This window comes from Chenopodium album, chromosome 1 (assembly GCF_948465745.1).
Source record: "Chenopodium album chromosome 1, dcCheAlbu1.1, whole genome shotgun sequence".
Lineage (NCBI taxonomy): Eukaryota > Viridiplantae > Streptophyta > Magnoliopsida > Caryophyllales > Amaranthaceae > Chenopodium > Chenopodium album.
In genome coordinates this window covers 2404817-2427816 of record NC_137834.1, presented here as the reverse complement: position 1 = coordinate 2427816, position 23000 = coordinate 2404817, and the positions used below count along the sequence as shown (strand labels likewise).

Genomic DNA, 23000 nt, shown 5'->3' with positions numbered 1-23000 from the left:
TATTTTAACTTGGAACCCTTTATTTGATGGATGGTATATATATATTTGTCCCATTAATGGAAATGTAAAAACATGACTACTGATTTACTTAAGAGTGGAACTAACTAAAATTTGGTCCACCGAATATCCAAGCCGTTGACTCTGACATTACAATTTACAAGTTTACAACATTAAGAAATTTATTATGGATTACTATTATTGAACTATTGAACATTCTAAGAAAACCTTTCTAGTTGTATATGCGAACTTGGACTAGTATGTGTCGGCAATAAGCCATCAAGTCTCGCATTTTTCCGGCTTATGCAAGTGACGGCAGTACTGTACTACATAACCTACTTCATTTATGGCTTGGTTTTTACCTTTTGACATGGTAGCAAAATAGATACAGCATACGCCGCCAGCAGAGGTGGGCTGCTAGTGGCCACGCCAATGGGGCAGATTTGATACTTCGCAGAACGGAGAGTGTAAGTGTAACAACGACGCAAAATTCTATTACCATGCCCAGCTGAAGGGTAGTGATAAATGCACATTAGTACATTACATTTTATTAACTGAACGTGTTGAGTGCTTGCTTTATTTCATAGTCTCATTGTTCCCCATCAAATCAAACATTTGGACCACACTTGGTGAGTTGGTGACTGAGTCTGTGACGTCCTTCCTTCACAAAAATGGGAAAAATTGAGATATAATTGACACTAGACATAATTCACTTCTTGAAATACTTAAATTGGGATATGATTAACACTAATGACCTAATTCACTTCTTGGATTACTTTTTAAATGGACATTAAGGCCTTGTAAAAAAAAAAAAAAAAAAAAAAACATATTAAGGTTATGTTCAGTTTAAATGATACTCCCTCCGTCCCTAAATTACATTCCTCTTTCTCTCTATTATGTGAGGAATAAATGCTAGAAAGAGGAATGTAATTTAGGGACGGAGGGAGTACTCCATATCATCTTATTTGGTTTGAATTTTTTATTTATTTAATCTGATTTAAATTCAAATTTGATCAAATTTTAAGCCAAATTGTACACTATGTATCTTATAAGGTATAAAATTATTAAATGATATGTAATAAGATTCGTATAACATGTACTTTCAAATAATTAATACAAAAAAAACTTTCTTTCAAAAAAAATAAAAATAAATAATAAACACAAATAAAAAGATAAAATCTAATTCGATATTGTGAATTAAGTTGATATGAAGTTAAGTTACTTTGAACTAAACGTAGCCTAAATACTCCCTTTGTTCAAAATTAGTTAGCATGTTTTTATTCATGTTTAGTTGTTTACCAATGTGAGATATATATATATATATATATATATATATATATATATATATATATATATATATATATATATATATATATATATATATATATATATAGGGGAGGGATCCGGTGAGAATAGGTTCATATGTGAGAATTCATACTTATATGAGAACTGATTTAAAATTTAGAACATATGAGTAAAAATTTAGAACATGTGAGTAAAAATTTAGAACATGCGAGTTAAAATTTAGAACATGTGACTCAAACTAAAATTCTGAACATATGAGTAATAATTTTGAACATTTGTGTGAGTAATATGTTTAGAACTTCTGATTTAAGAATTAGAACAAGTGATTAAAAATTTATAAAATTTGCTTTATGAAATTTTAAACATATGAGTAAATTTAGAACATCTGATTTAAGATTATGAACATGTGAATAAAAATTTAGAACAAACTGATATAGAATATAGAAAGTGTGAGTAAAGAATTTAGAACATACGTGTAAAAAAATAGAACATATAATTAAAAATCTTAGAACACACGTTTTAAAATTTAGAACATATAAATTAAAATTTTGGAACAAGTTATTTAAAATTTATGACATCAAACTTAACTAATTTATGGTTTAGAACATGTGAATACTAAATTAGAACATTTGATTTAATTTAGAACACCTAAGGAAAAGTTTAGAACATCATATTTAAAATTTAGAACATACGAGTAAAAATTTAGAACATAAAGAGTGTTCTCACATAAGAAAAATTCTCATATAAGAAAAATTCTCACGAGAGCCTTCCCTTATATATATATATTGCTACATATATTATTATTCTTATTAAATATTAATTATTATTATTAAATATTAATTATTATTATAATAATTCAATATTAAGTATTAATTTTAAGTAGAGCAGAGCAGAGCAGAGCAGAGCAGATTGAAGCAGCTCTAAAGAACGGGACCTAATAATAGTTTGACAACATTACTATACATATATGATGAGTTGGTTTCATATAATAAGAAGTTTTCCCTGTATTACAAAGAGATAATTGATGAGATTTAGTACCTTTTAGCAATTAGATAACTATTTGACCACTTAATCAAATATTTTTGGTGTTTGAAAAATAGATGATTGAAAGAGGTAATTTATTTTTTATTTTTTTTGACAAAGGAGAAAGAGGTAATTAGAGTTCAACAAGTTGACTTGAAAAAATTTGTTCAATCCACATTTTTAGAAGACCTATTTGAGCAATTATGGCAATAAGATAATTTGATAATATACAAGCAGATGATTTAAAGAGTTCGTCAAAACAACTAATGTAACCAGTAAAATCAAATTCATCTAACGAGTTAGGGGCTGTTCTCTTACGTTGAAATTCAGTTCAACTTAGTTCAGTTTAGTTCAGCTCGGTTCAGTTCAGTTCAGCTCAGTTCCTAATTTCCTTCTCTTATATAATATGCATTTTAGTTCAGTTCAGTTCAGCTCAGTGCAGTTCAGTTCAGTTCAGCTCAGCTCAGTCAGTTCAGTTCAACTCAATTCAGTTAAGTTCAACTGAGTTCAGTCAATGAGAACATGCCCTTAGTCAAAACATCTAATGTAACTAGTAAGTCAAATCCATTTACTCGTAGAGAGTTAGTCAATCAGTAAGTCAAATCGATATATACAACCATTTATATAAGCTATTCTCTATATCCCTAATTATTGCTCCATTTTTCTTGTCAAAAAAAAAAAAAAAAAAAAAAAAAAAAAAAAAAAAAACGCTCCATTTTGACTATTCATGAATTTTAAGATATGTTCTTAATCATAAATATGTCTAATTATACACACATTAAAATTATAGAAATGAAAATTTAAAAGTAGATATTGTAAAGAACACAACAAGATCGCATCCAATTATATTATTCGGTTATTCCTCACTAAAGATTTGTGAGGATTTTTAACCAAATGTTTTAAACAATGTCCCAAATAATACAATTGGGCAATGAAATGAGTATGGACGGAGTAATTCCTTTATTTACTTTTACCCTTTTTTTTTTAATATTCCAACGATTTCACTTATCTTTTACTTTGTTTGTATAATATTCAAGTTAATTAAATCGTCTAAAAATATGTGTCAATTATTATTATTATTTTTTTTTTGAAGGAAACTATTATCTCAATTTATGTGGATACTTATATAACTAAATAAAGTCAAAATGTTGCGATTAAAGATCAAAAGTGGAAATCTTACCCGTCACTCCATAAGGTCTTAGGGCCTGTTCTGTTTCGTTGAAATTCAGTTCAGTTCAGTTCAGTTCAGCTCAGTTCAGTTCAGTTCAGTTCAGTTCAGTTCAGCTCAGCTCAGTTCAGTTCAGTTCAGTTCAGTTCAGTTCAGCTCAGCTCTTAATTTATGTCTAATGATATTGCTAATGATATAAAGCCAAATGTCATTCTTTTAAGATCTTATTACAACGACGACAACAACAACAATAATAATAATAAATAGTATATAAAAATAATAATAATAATAATAATAATAATAATAATAATAATAATAATAATAATAATAATAATAATAATAATATTAACAATAATAATAATAATAACAATAATAATTGAAATAATAATAATAATACTAACAATAATAATCAATAAATAATAATAATAATCATCAATAAATAATAATAATAATAACAATAATAATAATAATAATAATAATAATAATAATAATAATAATAATAATACTAATAATAATACTAATAATAATAATCAATAAATAATAATAATAATTATCAATAATTAATAATAATAATAATAACAATAATAATATTGATACAATTCATTGTTCAAATGGTTCTATTTTTTTGAAACATATTTCTAATGTTAATCTCATTGAGAAAATTAGAGTACTACACAACTTAAACTAATTTTCATAGTCAGTTAGTTCTTCGTTTTCCGTTAGTTCTTCGTCTTCTTCTTGTCCACCAAACTCCTCCATTACCTCGGCATTCCTCTGAACTGACTCCCATATCTGATCAGTTATTTCTTGTCGTACAATATCCATAGCTGCTTTTCTGTTAGGATCGTAAATAGTATATGTGTTTAAAATGTTTAGAGGTTTCAAGTTTTTAATATATTTTCCATACATTTTATAATATATTTTCCATACATTTTATAATTATAATTATATAGTATATTTTTCGTAAATATTTTAATATGTACATTTGTATATACACATATGTATAGTAATAAATATCAATAAATAATCAAAGATCACTAATCCGTAGTTAAAAATCACTAATTAATAAGTTTAGTTCAGTTTAGTTCAGCTCGGTTCAGTTCAGTTCAGTTCAGTTCAGCTCGGTTCAGTTCAGTTCAGTTCAGTTCAGTTCAGCTGAGTTCAGTCAATCGGAACAGGCCCTAATGTTCAGCGACGGCAGTGATTGAGAAAAGAAAGTGATAAGAAAAAAAAAAAAAAAAAAAGAAAGTAAAAAAAAAAAAAAAAAAATTAAAAAAAAAATTAAAAAATTGAACAACAACAACATCTGTTTCGCCGGCCTCGACGGAGGTGGAGCCAATCACACCACCAAAACAAACGACATCTTCTTCTTCTTCATCATCTCCTCTTTCTCTCTCCTCATTAACATTTTGACGACAATGGTCTGTTAACTTCCACGACAATCTTCCTCAACTCCACCTATTTCTCCAGAACCTTCTACTCAAATGGAAACCAAACGAACTGAAAGTCCGATCTACCCTCGCCGGTGGACTTCCGAGCCCAACAATGTCGCCGCCGCATCTCTCCTTTCTTCCCGTCCTCACCACAATCGCACCACCTCCTCCGTCGAATCTCCCACCGCTTCGCCTACTCGCGCCCACCACGCTCGCACTTCCTCTGCTACCGGAATTTCCAGTGTTAAGCGCACTCAGAACTTCGCTGCTCAAGCTGCTGCTCAACGGCTAGCTCAAGTTATGGCTTCTCAGACTACTGATGAAGATGATGATGATGGCGGTGATCTACGTTTTCCTGCTCCTGCATTGTCTAGAAACATCGTTAATGGTGTTTCCAAGCCTGTTCTTCCTTCTGCTCCTAAGGTTACTTCCACTAGATCTTCTTCTCCTGCGGTTAGTGAACTCTCTTTTACTCTCTATTTATCTTGAATTGTTGATCTGCTGTTGTTTGTTACGGCATTGCTGAGTTTTGTTAGCTTTTGTTGTTGATTGAATTGACGATTGATTGAATTTTTGGTGGAGAAAGTCAGCGAGGAATTCGCTGGATGAAATGCCGTCAGTTCGGGCGAAATCTAATGGTAGATCATCAGCATCTGTTCGAACTGCTGCCGCACCGAAATCGGTTCCGGTACCGGTACCGGCACCAACACCAGCACCAGTTCCGTTTTCGTCGAATGTTACAACGTTGAAGAGCCAATCCTCCCTCCCACCATTGGATTCACCTTCCTTTAGGTCTCAGAAAGATAATAGTAAACGGTATAGTATTGATTTGTTTATTAAGTTGTATTTGGTGATTTGTTGCTAATTATGGTTAGGAATCTTAGGAGTATGCATCTGTTCTGCTACGAATTTTAGTTGATTATCGAGATCAATGAATGTGCTACATTTGTATTAGAGATTGAATCTGAAACATGCTCTATTGTTAATGATGCTAGGAATTACTAAAGTTTGGCTTTGATTATAAATTATTTTAGACGTACATAGTTATGATTTCGAGATATTGCCTTTCATTTCTGTCTCTGTAGAGCACTTATTGTTTACAATTGCTATATTTAAGATTCTTATGAAGGCAAATTGGCATATGGTATTCTAAAATAAATGTTAATGTGATCATTTGAACTTGCGCTGACCCTATCTTGATGAGATTCATGCTTGGATATTGTTGTTATTGCTCAGCTGTTCTAATGCAAATGTTCAGTGATCATGGTTTCTATAATCATGTTCTAATGAAAATTACAGCCCATAGAGAAATGTTAATAGTTTTCTACTTAGCTAATGCCATTGCACCTACCAATTCTATAGATTCGTATGCATATTCAAGTAGAAGAAATTATCGGACTCATATGTTAACCTTAGTTTTTGGATAACCATTCACTTCTTCGCTAACATAATATGAAGTAAATTATTCGCTAACATGATATGGTAATGTTTTTCTACTTAGCTAATGCCATTGCACCAACCTATTCTATAGCATTGTATGTCATATTCAAGTAGAAGAAATTATTGGACTCATAAGTTAGCCTTAGTTTTTGGATAACCATTCACTTCTTCACTAACATAATAAGGCTATGTTGAAGGTAATGTACTCACTATATTTGGTGAGTATGAACTTGCTGTTAAATCATATGAATTCATCAATTTTATGCAGCATCAGTCATGATTGTTGATATAACACCCACGAGATTTTGTTCAAATATGTAATGTGTGAAGTGGGACTTGTTTGAAAGGGTTAGTGTTATAATTGATTAGCCTCTATTATTCTAGTAATAAAACTAATCTTGGTTTGAAGATATTAAAATGGCGGGCCATTGAGAGCTTAACTTCAAGTAATGCTTCCTATTTACTCTAAGCTTTGACAGCTTTGTCAAGAAGATGACTTTTGTTATCATTTTAACTTTTCCCTAGAGTATTTTGCATCACTTGTAATGCTTTCTATAAGATTATTGATTCATGTACAAATACTCTCCTATTCTCCTATCTGCCCATAGCATCCTATATATTATCTCATACCTTTTACATCGGTCTCGTCTCTGGGTATGTGCTTCCTTGCCTAATAAGCCACATGGATGTCTATTTCCCTTGTGCAGAACCATGTATATGGTGAATCTTTGGTGAATAAATCATCGTAATGCATTGACTTTAAACAGTTTAAATTGTTGTGTTTGTTTCCAGATTCTTTGCAGATAAAGTACAAAATAATACCAAAGATGCAGGACATCTGCAAGATTCTTCTGGTCTACGTGATGAAGTATGTTTCGAATTTATATGCAGAGATTTGTAAATTATGCATCTAGATATAAGAGGTGGAGGATATTAGTTCCCATGTTCTTCAAAATTGGTTTGATTGACATATCCTTTTTGCAGCTTGATATGCTACAAGAGGAGAACAACAATGTGCTTTCAAAGGTTCATCCTTTCTGCTTTCCTAATTGGGTTTATCATATTTATTAATGTTTTGGTTTGGTTTTTTTTATTTTTTATTTCATATCTTCTGTAGCTTAGAGCAGAAGAAGAGAGAAGTAAGCAAGTGGAGGCTAGAGTTAAAGAGCTTGAAAAACAGGTTTTGTTTTATTGTCCTTTTCCTTAGAAAATAATATCTTTATTTGTTTGTAAATTGTAACATAACATTTGTTTTTTCATTGTTGGATTGAATACCTTTGTTGTTGTGGTCTCCCTTTTCATAATTGGAGCTCTACAAGAAGAATGATGATTCCAAATTACTACTAGAACTTCTGTTTATCTATGTCAAGCTTGTAGTATTTGAAATTAAAAAATTTGCTTTTATATTATGGGATTAAGAACTAGCTTTATGCAGGTGTGAGCCAACAAATTTCTTTCCAATTATTACAAAGTTCATTAATTTTCCTAAAACCATCGGGAATTTTTTACCACTTTATGAACTCAAAATAAAAGAGTAATTTTAGCTATCCAAATGAAAATTGGGTCATTTGGGTCGGGTCAGCTAACATTCGGGTCAGGTGCGGGTTGGGTCCGGTTAGGTCAATTTGGGTTTTGGGTATGACTCGGGTTAGGTATCGGGTTTTTTCAATTTTGGGTCGGGTCTATTCGGGTCATACCATTTTTGGGTAAAGTATGTTCAGGTCATGTTCGGATCGGGTAAAAATTGGGTCGGGTCATGTTCGGGTTGTTTCATTTGTAGATCAAGCTGAAATCGATAATTTTATTACAAGTATTATGAACTTGGCTACATTTGGAGATGAACAATTTGAAACATTTTTGGCATCAAACACTTTTAGTTCATTTATAAGGTAATTTTAGTTTAGAACATTTCAAGTATCGGGTCTGTTTGGGTCAAACACTTCGAGACAACTTTTGGTGGGTCACTTCGGGTATCGGGTTAACTTCGGGTCGGGTCAGTTTGGGTGTCTGGTCAAGATCATGTCAACTCCATTTTTGGGTCGGGTATGGGTTGGATCGATTTCGGATTTCGGGTCAGGATTGCCAAGTCTACATAAGGGGGTAAAAGAAGGAGATAAGTGGCTTTTAAAGTAATTTTTTTTTCATTATCAGTGGAGACTAATAGAGTTGGAATAGACATGAGCAGACGTATTCTTTGTATGGATTCAGTACAGTGTAGACTTAATTAATTGTAACTTCCTTTGAAGTAAAAGGTAACATTTTTAATTCAGACTAAAATAAAATTGGAATGCGAATAAAATTTATTAGCTCACTTTAAAAAAGCCTTGATTTCAGAAACAGAATAAAAAAAGGGTTCATCGATCATCGCTATATAGGGTTATAGGCTTGCAAATCCTTATTATGTCCCGTGTGAAATATTTCCATGTATTCTTGTACTCATTGCTAAGAGACTCTCCTTCGAAATTCAGGGAGATTTTTTAATTTACGTTCCTTATTTGAACCTTTAATGAATCAAAGAGTTAGGCAACAGGACAATGGAGCTCAGTTCTGGGAGCTGTTGCTTGTCCAGAGTATGGTGTGGGAATGAAACTAGGCAAAAAGGGACCTTTATGTTGATCAACATAAAAGTATCTGACATTTAATGAACTTGATAGTCTGCCATATACAAATGTAACGTATAGTTATACTCTCTTAAATTTCTTGAAACATGGTTGGTGTTTTGGATGAAAGCTAGATAACAGAAAAAGCCTTTAAAATGAAATTGCTTCATTGGAAAGATAAAGCAAACTAATAGATGATTGTATAATTCAAATATTATAAAAATGAGTAGACGTCCATACACAATTACTGGGGGTGTATTGACGTACAATTTGGCTATAACTGGGGCATATTAACTTGAAAATTTTGCTAATATTTGTGTGAATTTTAGAAGGGAATAATGACAAAACATTTTAATAAGAGGGAGTAATTTGAACTGAAACTTTCATGCTGCTGTTAAGCTATGCTAACTTATATTTCATAATTGTTTATCCTGTCGCTGCTGATTATCTTGATAATCCTGTGTTTCTTTAGGTTGCTTCGCTTGGGGATGGAGTCTCTTTAGAAGCTAAGTTTTTGAACAGGTATCATTTTACTGTCAATAGATATGTTTTGACCTGTTTTTCGGGTTTCAGACTTTCTGTTCTGATTTCTGCATTCTGGTAATCTCTGCAGAAAAGAAGCCGCCTTACGTCAAAGAGAGGTTGTTAAAACATGGCTTCTGTTTCTTTTTCCCTTTTTCTTCTATGAACTTGCTTGATTATTTACTGGTCCTTACTCTGGTATATTTTAGTTTTCATTAATTGATTTCCTTGTGTTAAATGTGGGGCTATATAGTTGGCTTTATCCAGGATTATTAATGCATCAAGCAGACCTAACCCCTTCATTTATATACTTTATTCTGTACTTGTGGTTTCTTTGCTCATATGGATATTTATGAAAAGCTCAGCCTCTACAGGCTGCACTTAAAGATGACAAGCAATCAAAAGAAGTAATAAACAAAGAAGTCACAAATCTTCGTTTTGAAGCCGAGGTAACTTTTTAAAGATACAATTTCAACTTTTGGCTACTTAATTGCTTGCTTATCCTTTTTATCTATTACATATGATCTTATGCTTTCCTTCCTTGGTTTGAAGAATGCTAAACATGAAGTTGAAGCTGCTGCAGCACGGCTTCAGGGTACTGAATCTGAAGTTAAAGCTCTTCGTTCAATGACAGAAAGAATGATTTTAACTCAGGAAGAGATGGTCTGTTCCAGCTATGTACTGCAGATTTCTTCTTTGGTTGTTTGAAAGTTATCTTACTGATCAAGTTATCATGGCAGGAAGAAGTAGTTCTCAAGAGATGTTGGCTTGCTCGTTACTGGGGCTTAGCTGCACAGATTGGTAATACATCTGTTATATTCATTGTCTTTTTAATGTTTTCGGTCTTTACTCATTGGTTAGGGAATACTTTGTTCATTCTTTTTATTCAGAATAAATTTTTGACATGCTTTCGGGGAAATATTGAGGAATGTCATTCACCTCTTGGGGTTGGCTATTTTGAGAGCTTAGTGTCTTTCCATGGAAATACTGAAATTATCTATAGCTTATGTGTGATTTTAATTTTGTCAATTTCCATAGATACATGTTCAAATATTAACATCTGCCCTTGCTTACTGATTTCTTCATTCCTTTGTCTCATATGCATAATAACTCCATACAATGGTCTGGCTTGGTTATAACTAGACAAGGGCTTAGTTTACCTTGTTGCGGAGTCAGATGCACTCAAATCCCTGCTACTGAAAGGCTACCATGATGACCTCCAGGTCTAGTCACATATCACATAACCTCACTGTTATCCTAGCAGTAACACCTTTTATGTTTTGAACATCATAATGTTTTTTGTTACGGAGTACTAAATTTAATGAAGCTACAGACGGCAGGGTATAAAAAAAAAACATAATGAAATAATGCAGGCTCATTGGGCAGTTATATTGCATCTGGTTAAAAAATGCACCTTTGGCCCTTTGTCCCATTATTATTAAGTAGTTTTGCTATGGATTTTTTCAACAACAATCTGCATCCATCAAAAGTTGCTGAAAAGTTATATATACGCACATGTAGCACCTAGATCTATTTCTGGCAGCCTTATGAGGTAATAAGTTGAGTAATTTCTTGAACCTAAAGGGGATTATTTTAAAGGGCCCTATTTATGTCTTGCTGAATGCAGTCACTTTTTGCAGTTGCCTTATTACAGCTCCAGTAGCTGCTGCGGTATGTGTGTTATTATATTACAAAAATTCTACTTGTACTTTTTTCATAATTGCCATACGGCCATAAAATACTATAGTTGAAGTGTGTAGTAAGTCTTGCACAAGTGGCAAAGATAAGTGCCTTTACTGTTTGCAACCTGGGAGTTCTTGCCCACATGGAACAACCAAGGTTCTCTCGTGATGCCATATTACAATAATTTAGAGAGTTGATAACAGAAGACCTGCCAATTGCCTATGCTCTACCCTCCACCCTCTAGCATTGGACATTACAATTTAGAAAGTTAAATACTTCATAAATAATATGTTTACTTAGTTGATTCTGACTGTACTCTTGTACTTTTTGGCAGGTATATGTGCAGATATTGCTACATCCAAATATGAACACTGGTCTTCATTAGCTCCTCTTCCTTTCGAGTTAGTTATTTCTGCCGGCCAGAAGGCTAAAGAGGAAAGCTGGGAAAAAGGTTGTACTTATGTCTCCTAGCTTTGTGAAACCATTGAAATATCTTTTAATTCATCTGATTACGGGAGTTTGTTTATGAATTCTGTACTCAATACTTGTTTATGTCATTTATATGATTAAGCAGGTGGTGAAGATTCTGAGAATAAAAGCAGGCTTAACCAAGACTTCAATGATCTTACTGGAGATGGAAACATCGAGAATATGCTATCGGTTGAAATGGGCTTAAAAGAGCTTGCGTCATTAAAGGTTCTTTCAGTTTCCCTGAAGATATAGCACTATATCCAATCTGTTGTGACATTCATTCCTCACTTTTTTTTTTTCCCCTTTCTTTCTATATGCTGTTAGCTTTTTCTTTCTTTTTTTAACTTTTGACATGATTTTAATCTTTTCAGGTGGAAGAATCCATTGCATACGCATTAGCCCAGCAACGCCGGCCAAATTCTTCTAGATTATCTATTTCAGGTTGCCATAAATTACTTTGGCACTTTCTTATAAAGGCTTTAACAAGCTTATCATGATTTTGTTTTGATGGTTATGATGAGCTTGCTTGTACTGTATGTATGGTTTTAGCATGGAGAATCTTTCTACATATATTTGGCTGTTACACTTTTGCTACTATACTAATGTATCAATTTCATTTGCATGCAGATTTCAAATCACCAGGAGATGCTAAGTATATGGAAGCCTTTGGTACATATCTTTGTTTTTTCTATTTGATTGCTCTTAGATCATAAAGTACCAGATAGATTAATTATTGGATGAAACTACTCTTCATTAGGATTGAGTGTAATTTTGTGAAGACCTCTATAAAGAGATAGTTACAATGATAACCTTATCAACCAAAACCTTTAGTAAAGAACTTTTAGAAATTTGAAGCTCAATCATGATTTATGCTGAATATATAAATATATGCTGCTCTTTTAGGCTTTAGAATTGACCTGCCCTTTGGACTCATCTCCTACAGATGGTTTGTTGAAAATCCTTTTAAGTGAATTTGATGAAAGGATAAAAGTGAAGAAAGGGAGACTGAGGGATCCATGTTCAATTATTTGAATTTGGAATGAGAAAGAAAGGGAATGGAACTGAGCAGTCCATTTTCTTTCATTTGAATGGAGAGGTTTGGAGGGAATAAACCAATCCCCATACCATCCCTTCCCTTTCTTTCCTGCCCTTTCTGTTACAATTCTAATCAAAATCCACTGTAAGAGTAGTTGTAACTTGTAAGCTTTTGACTTTATTCTGGGCTACTAATTCTTAAGATTGTAAGTTGACACTTCACTTTTTTGCAAATTGTGATGCTAAATTAATTGAATAAAGAAAGTATCAATAAATTCTATGGTGTTTTTCTAATTTTTCCCGTTGTCGGATTTTGGTTTTATTTTATTTTTTTAATGATTCAGCTATGTTAATATTCTGCTGAAATATATTCTCGTTCATCTAAAAATCATGGAGATTTTCTAGTGTGGATCTGACTTGTATATCTGATAGATATGTTAAATTTTGATTGCCTTCATGGTTTTGATATTCCTTTTTGCTGACAGAGCTAAGCCCAGAGGAATCAGAAGATGTTTTGTTTAAAGAGGTTTGGCTCTTTTCTGTTTCAGTTTTTCTTCACTCTAGGTTTTTTCTATTTTCCTTCTTGACAAGCTTAGAGCGCATATAATTTCGTGTTTAGAATTTCCTGAGACTGCCAAATGTATTTATGTTTGCAATGATCCCTGCTAGCTATCATTTATATCCACTGCTTTTGACAAAAAAATGCTTTCAGAAACTACTCCTTGTTCATTACTTTCTCCGTTTCATAATCACAACACTATCCTTTTACGTCCGTTTCATAATAACTGTAACTCCTCTTTATTTGGCAAGGACCCATTACTATTTTATTATTTCACTCTCCCATTAACCCCCCTTACACCACTTTTTTAGTACGTAGAATTTTTTTCTCCTATTAACTATACTTTGTAATATAAAAAATCCCCTATGGTCCCCACCCGGCCACCCTATATTTTTCTAACTTTGTGCAATTCTAGTGTTGCGATTATTACGAGACGGAGTGTAATTTTGTTGAAGTGGCCAGTTTACATAACCGTTCTGACATCAAATTCAATCTAACCATTGTGGTCCTAAGTGTTTCTCAAAGTTGGAAATGTTATTGATGTTTTTGTTATTTCATTCTCTGCATGCTTATGGAGTCAATTGCCTCGCTGTGTCAGTTCTGCAGCTAAAAGCCTAAAACCCTTTTGTTTTTAAGTTCAATTTATATGAACACACCAAGTTCTAATGTGAAGGATAAAATAAGCAAGCAAAACAGTAATTAATGGATCTATTTCTAGTGACAATTATACTTAAAATGAGATTTAGGAACTTGGGGATGACCTATGTGGTCTTCAGGTGTTAGCTTATCCAAATTCTCTGATGTGAGTGATATAAGTTTTTAACTAATTGAATGTTGGATGAATAGGCATGGCTGACTTACTTTTGGAGAAGAGCGCTGAACCTTGGTATAGAGAAGGACATCGCCAAAGAAAGGCTTCAATTTTGGATCGGTCGGAGCAGACATTCGCCAACCTCACATGATGCAGTTGACGGTAAAATTTCTCTTCTGGTTTCTAGTTCTTATAAGTTGTGGGAAAAAAAAAACGTAAATATCCTCATGGAATTTATGGTCCTGTTGTATCCTGTAAGAGGGCCCTACTCTTGGAAAAATTGATCATGCTGATAAACCTCTGATCTATATTTGTGCTTGTTTTGGATTGTTTGCCTACTTGCAAAATGGCTTGAATGTCAGAGCACATGGTTTCTAATATGCTTCATTTGATGCCTCTTGCTCAGTTGATCAAGGTTTGGTGGAGCTGAGAAAATTAGGGATTGAACGTCGACTCTGGGAGGCATCTCGCAGAGAAAATGATTTCTGATGCCAATGCTTAAATTACACGTAATTTCTACTTACTAGTTGAGACCTCATCTTTCGTTCTCACTGCTGTATAGAATGTATTTCTTCTTTATATGTACATAGCTTAGTTTCTCCTACTTGCTGGGCCATCCCCGTTTTGTTTATTGGGATCCAGGCTCCTATATGTTTTATATATCGAGTCACCATCCTAGACCTATGTTCAATCTTGTTTCTAATGCATACTGTAATTGATGTTCCTGAAATGCATATGAGCATATCAATTCTGCAACAACTAGAATTGGCTCAGCAGTTACTTCGATAACTGAGATACTTGGGCTCTATTCTGTGTGTTGTTTATTTTTAGGCTTACACAACTTTACAATGAGAGGATTCCAAATTAATTGAGGTCCGTAACCTACAATTATGAAAGGACTCAATGAGTTGAGTTTGTGACCTTAGGGAAGATCTCCCATGTACTCCTAATCCGAAGCGATGTTCCTATTTGTAACTTAATACTGTAACTATAACTAAAACAACTCGAGTGATGTGTTCTGAAGAGACGAAGTACATATATCATATATGTATAGGTTTCTTGTTTATTTTTTTTTATAAAAAAATTCCGCCTAGCTACACTTTGGCTGGTCACAACCCACCACCAAAAAGTGAAAAAATGGGGTCATGAAACCATGTGCGACATCACTATCACAAGTTAACAACATCCTTGTAGTCTTTTGTTACTGCCTTCTACTGGTAGGAAGGAGCCTTAATAGGCCTTGTTCATGCACCAAAAGTAAACGAAAAGGGCTCACTCCACTTGGATTTCCTGATAACAACTAGATAATAGTATATTCATGTCGTCGTAAAAAAAAAAAAAAGTATATTCATGTAGTACAATAAACAGAAATTTAGGGTAAGTTCTTTTGAAGGGTGACATTTTGTCCCTCCTTTCACTTTTTCATTGTTAGTTGTTAAGACTAAAGAGTCAATCATTGATTTGAAAAATTAAACATCAACTCAAGTTAATGATATGATTCATAAACAAAGGACATTTTCTATAATTATAACAAAAGAATAATAATATCTGGTATGTATCTCCAAAGAAAACTTGTTAATTATTCCCTAACAATTAAGAGAAGAGGTACATGTTATAGATTTCCTAGGTTCACTATTTTTGAAAAGCTCATTGGCTAGAAGTTTTACCTTATTATGTTCATAAAACAATAAGCTGAGATGAGTTTAGATAATTTCACAACAAATGTTCTTTTACCGTATAAATGTGTAATATAAACGTATAATACTCCGTAGTAGAATAGTTTTATTGTTTTGAAATTGAAAGTGAAAAGTCTTTATCATTTGGACACACTATAAATTAGTGGGTCTGAGGAAGTGCACCACAGTAGAACAGCATTTCTACCTGCTACCAGCCTACCCTCATCCTATTCAACCCAACGTCTCTCTTTCTCTTCCACTTTGACTAATTTGCATGATTTGCCTACCAAAAAAAGCAATGGTGATGAGAATGCTCCTAGTTTTACAGTTACTAATTTTAGGAATTGGGAATGGTGTGATCGTGATCGAGTCGACTGACAGAATAACAAGATTACCAGGACAACCTTCAGTAGAATTCCAGCATTACTCAGGTTATGTAACACTTACTGATGATCAACACAAAACCAACCAAAAAGCTCTGTTTTACTACTTTGTTGAGGCTGAAATCAACCCTCTTACTAAGCCTCTTGTTCTTTGGCTTAACGGAGGACCTGGTTGTTCTTCACTTGGTGTTGGTGCTTTCTCTGAAAATGGACCTTTTCGGCCTGCAGGAAATCGCCTCGTTACTAATCAGTATAGCTGGAACAAAGGTTCTTTTTCTTTTCATCCTTGTCAAATTTATGTCCTGGATTTCCTGCATTATTTTTTGACAGTTTAACTTGCTGATATTTTTGCAGAAGCAAATATGCTGTACTGTATTTAGAAACTCCTGCGTTGTTTATGTTCTGGATCTCCTGCATTATTTGTTGACAGTTTAACTAACATGCTGATATTCTTGCAGAAGCAAATATGCTGTATTTAGAAACTCCTGCAGGAGTTGGTTTCTCATATTCAACTAATCTTTCCTTTTATCAAACTGCAAATGATCATATTACAGGTTTTTATCTTCCATTTTTATGACATTTTGCTTCATCTAAGTTAAAATAGTTGCATTAAAATTTATGACGAATGAATATTCAAGTATCTATATCGGATTCTTCGCCGGGTCTTACTCCCGCCCCACCCACAGGCCACAGTGGTACTGTGGTGATTTGGTGAATGAGGAATCTTATCTGCAACACCCTTTGTTAATTTTTGCCTTTTTCAAGCTTTGTCCACTTCAATACTTTATGGCTTCGTTTTCTTCTTCTTTACCTTTTCTGCGTTTTCCTTTTACTTTTTCTTTGTGTATTTTTCCATTTGGAAAAAGAAAAGACTTCATGATTGACACATTTTCCATCACTGCTTCTTTTGCTTTTTCGGTTTCTTTTACTCAAAAAATAAAGCCAGGGACAATCTCGTGTTTCTGCAAAAATGGTTTCTCAAGTTCCCACAATATCAGAACAGAAGCTTGTACGTTACCGGGGAAAGCTATGCCGGTAACTCTCTTTTCCTTTAGCAGAACTAATCTTAATTCGTACTCACATTATCCGAATTAGTTGTTACATTGTGACAAGAACTTCCGGATGATGCTGTAAATTGAATTTTGATGAGTCGATAACACAAGTCGAACTGAACTCCTGATGCACACTACATAAACAGGTCATTATGTTCCTCAACTAGCCGAACTTATGCTTCAGTACAACAAGAAGGAAAGACTGTTTAACTTGAAAGGAATTGCAGTGAGTAAAACACCTCACATATTTCTTTTTAAATTTTGTTTGGTTTTTGTAGTAGTTTTTCTGCTGACATAGTTGCCCTATTGATGAAAACATCTTAGCATTATTTTCATATCTTTATTCTCAACTGCAGTTGGGTAATCCAGTTCTAGAGTTCATTACTGATTTCAATTCACGAGCAGAGTTTTTCTGGTCTCATGGATTGATATCTGATTCCACCTACAATGTATTTACTTCGGCTTGCAACTATTCACGTTATGTGGGGGAATACTACCGAGGATTTGTGTCACCAATGTGTTCTAAGGTGATGAACTTGGTGAGCCGAGAAACAAGCAGATTTGTTGATAAATATGATGTTACCCTCGATGTTTGCTTGCCATCTATATTCTCCCAATCCAAATTCCTTACTCCCCATGTGAGTCTGAATATCATTAGTTACCTTTTTTTTTTCAGCTGAAAGTTTTGTCTCAATCTTTTCATGCATACTGCAGCAAGATGGTGAGACAATAGACGTTTGTGTGGAGGATGAAACGCTGAAATACTTAAATCGGCAGGATGTGCAAAAGGCCATGCATGCTCGTCTTGTAGGAGTCAATTCATGGACTGTTTGTAGCAAGTAATACTTTCTCATCACTTATCCTAAATTTAGTTTGAATTTACAAATTGGATTGGAAACACCAAAGACTAATTTCTTGTTGAGGGGTAGAATATCTGTATTTAGCTTTAGCACTTTACTGATGTTAATTTATGTATCTTGAACTCTTAATATATGATTATTGATTTTGATATGCATGCTTGCTGCCATTCTTAATAATCAGAATCCTGGATTATGAGCTACTTGACCTGGAGCAACCAACAATACATATTCTAGGCGATCTCATCAAGGCTGGAATTCCTGCACTGATTTACAGGTATACTAATTTTCTGTTTATGTCAGTGATAATGTCTTGTAATTTGAGTTTTAATTTTTCCATGACGATATCTTTCCTTTAACCTTTGCGGTCATAGTGGAGATCAAGATTCGGTAATTCCTCTGACTGGAAGTAGAACACTAGTTAAACGGCTAGCTGATGAGCTAAAACTGAACACAACTGTACCATACAGAGTCTGGTTTGTGGGGATGCAGGTCAGCTTTCAGACTGAAGAATTTTTTAACTCTACAAGAGGCTAACAACTGATGAACTAAATTTTTGATACTCTTAAAAAAAACTGTCTTCATTTTTTAGGTTGGTGGTTGGACAGAAGTGCATGGAGATGTCCTATCTTTTGCCACAATACGAGGAGCATCTCATGAAGCTCCATTTTCTCAGCCAGAGAGGTCCCTTGTGCTGTTTAAATCTTTTCTGGAGGGTAAGCCTCTTCCTGAAGTATTCTGATCTACTTGAATGAGTAAGCACAGGAAACAGCAAACATAAGTGTAACTAGGGAAATTTTAAGTATAAGCTTTTTGTGAATTCTGTATTCAGTAAGAAAGGCCACTTTTTCTTTTCTGCATAATGTCGAATGAATTTTGTGTGAGTCAGCTTTTTATTAAGATAAGATGCACAATAGATCTGCAACCAAGATAATTCTTACAGACAAGGTGCATTTCAATGAGAAATGACAAGAGGATCTTCAACATTCATATTCAAACAGTTAAATTCCAAAGCCAGTATCGGTTTTGATAACATCACTGAAAGACTTAAACGTCTTCTTAATTCTGAGGTAACTTCCACAGCTTGAAGTGCAGAATCTGAATTCTGGTCTACAGCAGCCTGATGTCCAGTCCTGTGATCAGTAATAGGAGATGGCCTGGATATTTGAAGTGGCTGTACTACACGCACCCTGTACTTACAAAGATTTTTTCTCAGAAAATCAGAAAACACAAACAAATAAAAGACTATCCATCCAAGTTGAAGGGAAGTCTTTGAAATAATTTTTTGTGTAGGTCAATCATTCATTAGTACTTCCTTAGATACTAACAGTTTTCATTATGTATGAAAACTAATATGAAAGACAGGCATTGTAGGAAGATGCAAACCTGCAATCCATTTGGCAAGAATACTTGATAAGGTTGGGATTATGTTCTGTACGTCCACTACAAAATCAGCAGAAGAAACCTTTAGACATAAAACTTCGACGTATAAAGGTGGAGCTGATATTCTGGATGATTTACCTAAAGCTTGGAAGTGACAAGTTGATGAACGGACCCAACCATGCTTTGGAATTCTCCTCAGGCACTAAACAGACCAAAAACACAAACAAAAGGTGAACAATCAAAAGAATTATCACACCACAGTTAAATTAAAAACCAGTTCTACCAGGGATAAAAGGAAATGAGAAAAAGTAAAAACTTTCTTAAACTTGATTTCTTAGAATTTATCAAAAAAAGTCCGAACTGAATACTTCACAAGACTAACAAGCCCGTAAACTATCTCCCAGAGATTGTTATTCAGGGTCTTTAAGCCTTTGAAACGTCATATACCCAAGACTAGCCACCCCGAACTCAGAGATACCTTAGAAGAAAAGGCATATCATTCACATAATAACCATAACATAGTAGCATACATGGACAATGCTATTCATAACTAAATTAGCTGAAAATCCAGGTAAAGTATGACCATATAGCCTAGTTAACTCGAGAGAGCTCTAGGATCTAAAAAAAGTGATGTTGGTGCAAGGTAAAGCATCAGGAACATTGATTCATTAGCATCATTTTCTACCATTTGCTAACAAAAACTCCACTGATCAAATGGCACCAAACTCACCAGAACTTAGGAGGTTAATACTGAACTTCTCAGCTGTAGCTGATGAGCCACTTATTTCAGTTACTTCAGTATCCAAATGAAACCTTGAACTAGGTTTGGCATGACCTAAACCAATCATGTTTAGGAAGCGATTGCCTCTGCTTTCCTCTGCCCTTGCATCTGCTGCGAATCTCTGCTCTGGACAGCAAGGAAGCTAGGTAAGATGGAATCTATTTTACAGTACAGTATCTAAAACCAGAAACCATATTTAAATTCTGCATATTTATAACATTGGTGTCTTGATTTCTAGTCTTCTCAACATCGGTAAATATACTGAATCCACAACTACTGATGGCTCTATGGACTGATTCATAGCATAAGCTAGAAGCTTATAAAGACATTCCAGAGAGACTATGCAATATTCGACAATTAACAAAATTTTATAGTGAACCCACCTTTGTAAACCTAGCAACATGGCTTGGAAGTCCCACTTCCTACAAGGTTGAACATTATAAGTAAATTAGTCACCAAACAGAAACGAACTTGCATATATGCAATCAAAAGCCGAAAAACTGATGATAAAAATAGGCTCCCCATGTCCTGGAATAATCAAGATGGCGAACCCCTACCTTTCTTCCATGAAGGCATGCCTCGTTGCTGTTAACAAGAACCTTGGATGCCCATCTATTTAATCAATATCCAAAAAAGAATTAGTCTCTCAGTATATATCATGTTGCATTGAAATACTGATGACTACCAACTGACTCGATCTAAATTGTAAATTCTGAAAGTCCCAAATACTGTAAATGAATAAGGCCTCAATCTTTTCTAACTCCCAAATATAATTACTCCTTATTACATAGTTTTCATAAATAGGGAATAGTGCTTTGTTTTATGTCCTTCCTAACTGTTGTTTTGATTTGCAACAGTTAGCACAGCATACTGTCTAGACTAATTAAACAATAACTAAGCAAGAAAAGGTAGAATTAGAGAGTAACATACGCGCAAGATGTCGGTGGGTTCCAAACAATCCCCGCAATCACCACTAACTGTAACAGACCACAAAGTACCCAAAAAAGAGCAAAAGAATAAGAAAACAGTAACACTATTCATCCAAAAGAGTGCACTTTCCAGATATAAAAAAGAGTTCAAAATGCAATAATTGTTATGTTATTAGAACAATGAATGAATTTTACAATAATCTAAGCTTTTATGTTTGAGTGGAAATGTAGGCACCTCATCAAAGACTCCAGCAGGACTATGATCATAGTTAGCAAGAAAGAATCCACCAAGTGTATATCTGTACAGTCCAAAGCAAAGTTTGTTATGAATTTATAATACCCAAATGATTAGCAATAACAAATTTCCACTCCAAAAACCAAAAGGAATGAATAATACCCAAAAGCTTCAACTAATCTGAACTCTTTGGGAATCAGAGCTCGGGCGACATCCGCCTTCACTAAATGGAATTGATACAGAGCCCTGCATATTAAAACAGAAACCCATAAAAACCATTCAATCTTTTAGTTCTAAACCTCCACACAAAAAAAAAAAAAAAAAAAAAAAAAAAAAAGAAAGATAAAGAATTGGGAAACTGGCCTGCCTGTGAATCTCCAAGGGGGTTTGCCATAAGAAGTACAAGATTTAGCTTCAACAGCAGCTTCCATTTTTTTTAAAAAAGTTTCTGCTTTTTTTGAAATTCAACTCAATTTATTAGTTTTCTGTAAATTTGCCTTTTTCAGTAAATATTGTACAATTGTAGAAGTATTAGTCCATAGTTTTGCAAAATGAATGAATGGTACAACAAACTGAGGCGGCGATGAGGTCACTGAGGAGACATCCAGCAAATAAGATGGATTCTGTACTATCTATAAATAGCAAGTAGCAGCCTTTTTTGTCATTTTATTATAGCAAGTTGGTTATGATATGATGATACAATAACACAGATTTTTTAAATATACTATATACATATATATATATATATATATATATATATATATATATATATATATATATATATATATATATATATATGTATATATACCATACATCACAGTTTATCAAATCATGAAAACAATATTACAATTAACTAAATGTAATGCTCTAAAGTATTTAAATGGAAGAAATAAATAATACAGACTTACATTTGATTGGAGGGTCCAATTAATTGATGAACAGCTTCAATGAATGAAATGATGGAGTTGAAAGAAGAGAGAGTGTTGAAGAAGATGAAGATGACAAGGAGTGACGTCAGCAGTTTGATGGAGATCGGAGTTTATCTAATTTTTATTTAATTTAATATATAAAAAGGAAGGGGAGTACTCTGCTGAAATTCATTGGTTGGTTTATTTTAATGTGGATAGACTTCCCCTTTTCTATGTCTTTATCCTCAGTATGAAGCTGATAAGAGTGACACTAATAGTAGAGATTAAAGAATAAACTATAGTTCCAAACCCATTTAACCATACAAACATAAACACCCAAATCCAACTACTTTTTTATTCTAATTTGGCGCCAACTGCCTTCCCCACTTCTATTTTTTTACTAATTAATTTCTTATAATTCTTCATATACTCATGCTTAGACACAAGATGGATCATTTGGAAAGAAAGCTAATCTTGATTTATATAGGGGTTGTTATCAAATTTCAAGGTGCTTAGAGTTTACGGATTCTGTCTTATAGGTGTGAATGTAGTTGTGACACGTACTGAACGAGTATGTACATACCAAAATTAACTTCGACGGTTTGGTTTGCAACAACTTAATAGTAGCAGGAATCATCATAAGAGATAGCAACAGTACCCTTATCAAGGCATCTACTTTCAACCTCGACACACAACAAATTATTTACAGCTGAAGCTAGTAGCAGGAATCATCATCAGAGATAGCAGCG

At 33.7% G+C, this 23000-nt stretch overlaps 3 protein-coding genes across 5 annotated transcripts; 2 read left to right on the top strand and 1 right to left on the bottom strand.

The window, feature by feature from the left end:
• The first annotated feature begins 4762 nt into the window (after positions 1-4762).
• LOC145628115 (coiled-coil domain-containing protein SCD2-like) lies at positions 4763-14951 on the top strand. 2 transcript variants are annotated; one of them, XM_081680494.1, is made up of 17 exons: positions 4763-5379; positions 5513-5742; positions 7159-7234; positions 7351-7392; positions 7484-7546; positions 9439-9488; positions 9580-9607; positions 9863-9937; positions 10041-10151; positions 10229-10289; positions 11506-11622; positions 11746-11867; positions 12014-12083; positions 12270-12311; positions 13163-13203; positions 14083-14209; positions 14454-14951. In XM_081680494.1, the coding sequence occupies exons 1-17, from the start codon at positions 4978-4980 to the stop codon at positions 14534-14536; spliced, it is 1740 nt and encodes a 579-aa protein (XP_081536620.1). In that variant the 5' UTR covers positions 4763-4977; the 3' UTR covers positions 14537-14951. The 2 variants fall into 2 exon arrangements, with proteins under 2 accessions (XP_081536620.1, XP_081536577.1); XM_081680451.1 differs by having other exon boundaries at positions 9854-9937.
• A 971-nt stretch (positions 14952-15922) lies between these two features.
• Positions 15923-18899, top strand: LOC145639895 (serine carboxypeptidase-like 45). Its single transcript, XM_081691221.1, has 9 exons — positions 15923-16373; positions 16565-16660; positions 17049-17141; positions 17305-17384; positions 17515-17796; positions 17873-17997; positions 18200-18292; positions 18390-18507; positions 18608-18899. Exons 1-9 carry the CDS (start codon positions 15998-16000, stop codon positions 18755-18757), a joined length of 1413 nt encoding a protein of 470 aa, XP_081547347.1. The 5' UTR covers positions 15923-15997; the 3' UTR covers positions 18758-18899.
• Positions 18881-22507, bottom strand: LOC145639901 (protein NEOXANTHIN-DEFICIENT 1-like). Of its 2 annotated transcripts, XM_081691230.1 has the most exons (11): positions 22252-22507; positions 21707-21791; positions 21506-21589; positions 21344-21407; positions 21110-21156; positions 20737-20791; positions 20563-20601; positions 20129-20300; positions 19537-19600; positions 19402-19458; positions 18881-19205 (listed from the first exon to the last, which is right to left on the bottom strand). In XM_081691230.1, exons 2-11 carry the CDS (start codon positions 21772-21774, stop codon positions 18971-18973), a joined length of 885 nt encoding a protein of 294 aa, XP_081547356.1. In that variant the 5' UTR covers positions 21775-21791; positions 22252-22507; the 3' UTR covers positions 18881-18970. The 2 variants fall into 2 exon arrangements, with proteins under 2 accessions (XP_081547356.1, XP_081547351.1); XM_081691225.1 differs by lacking the exon at positions 22252-22507 and having other exon boundaries at positions 21707-21977.
• Between the last annotated feature and the right edge of the window lie 493 nt (positions 22508-23000).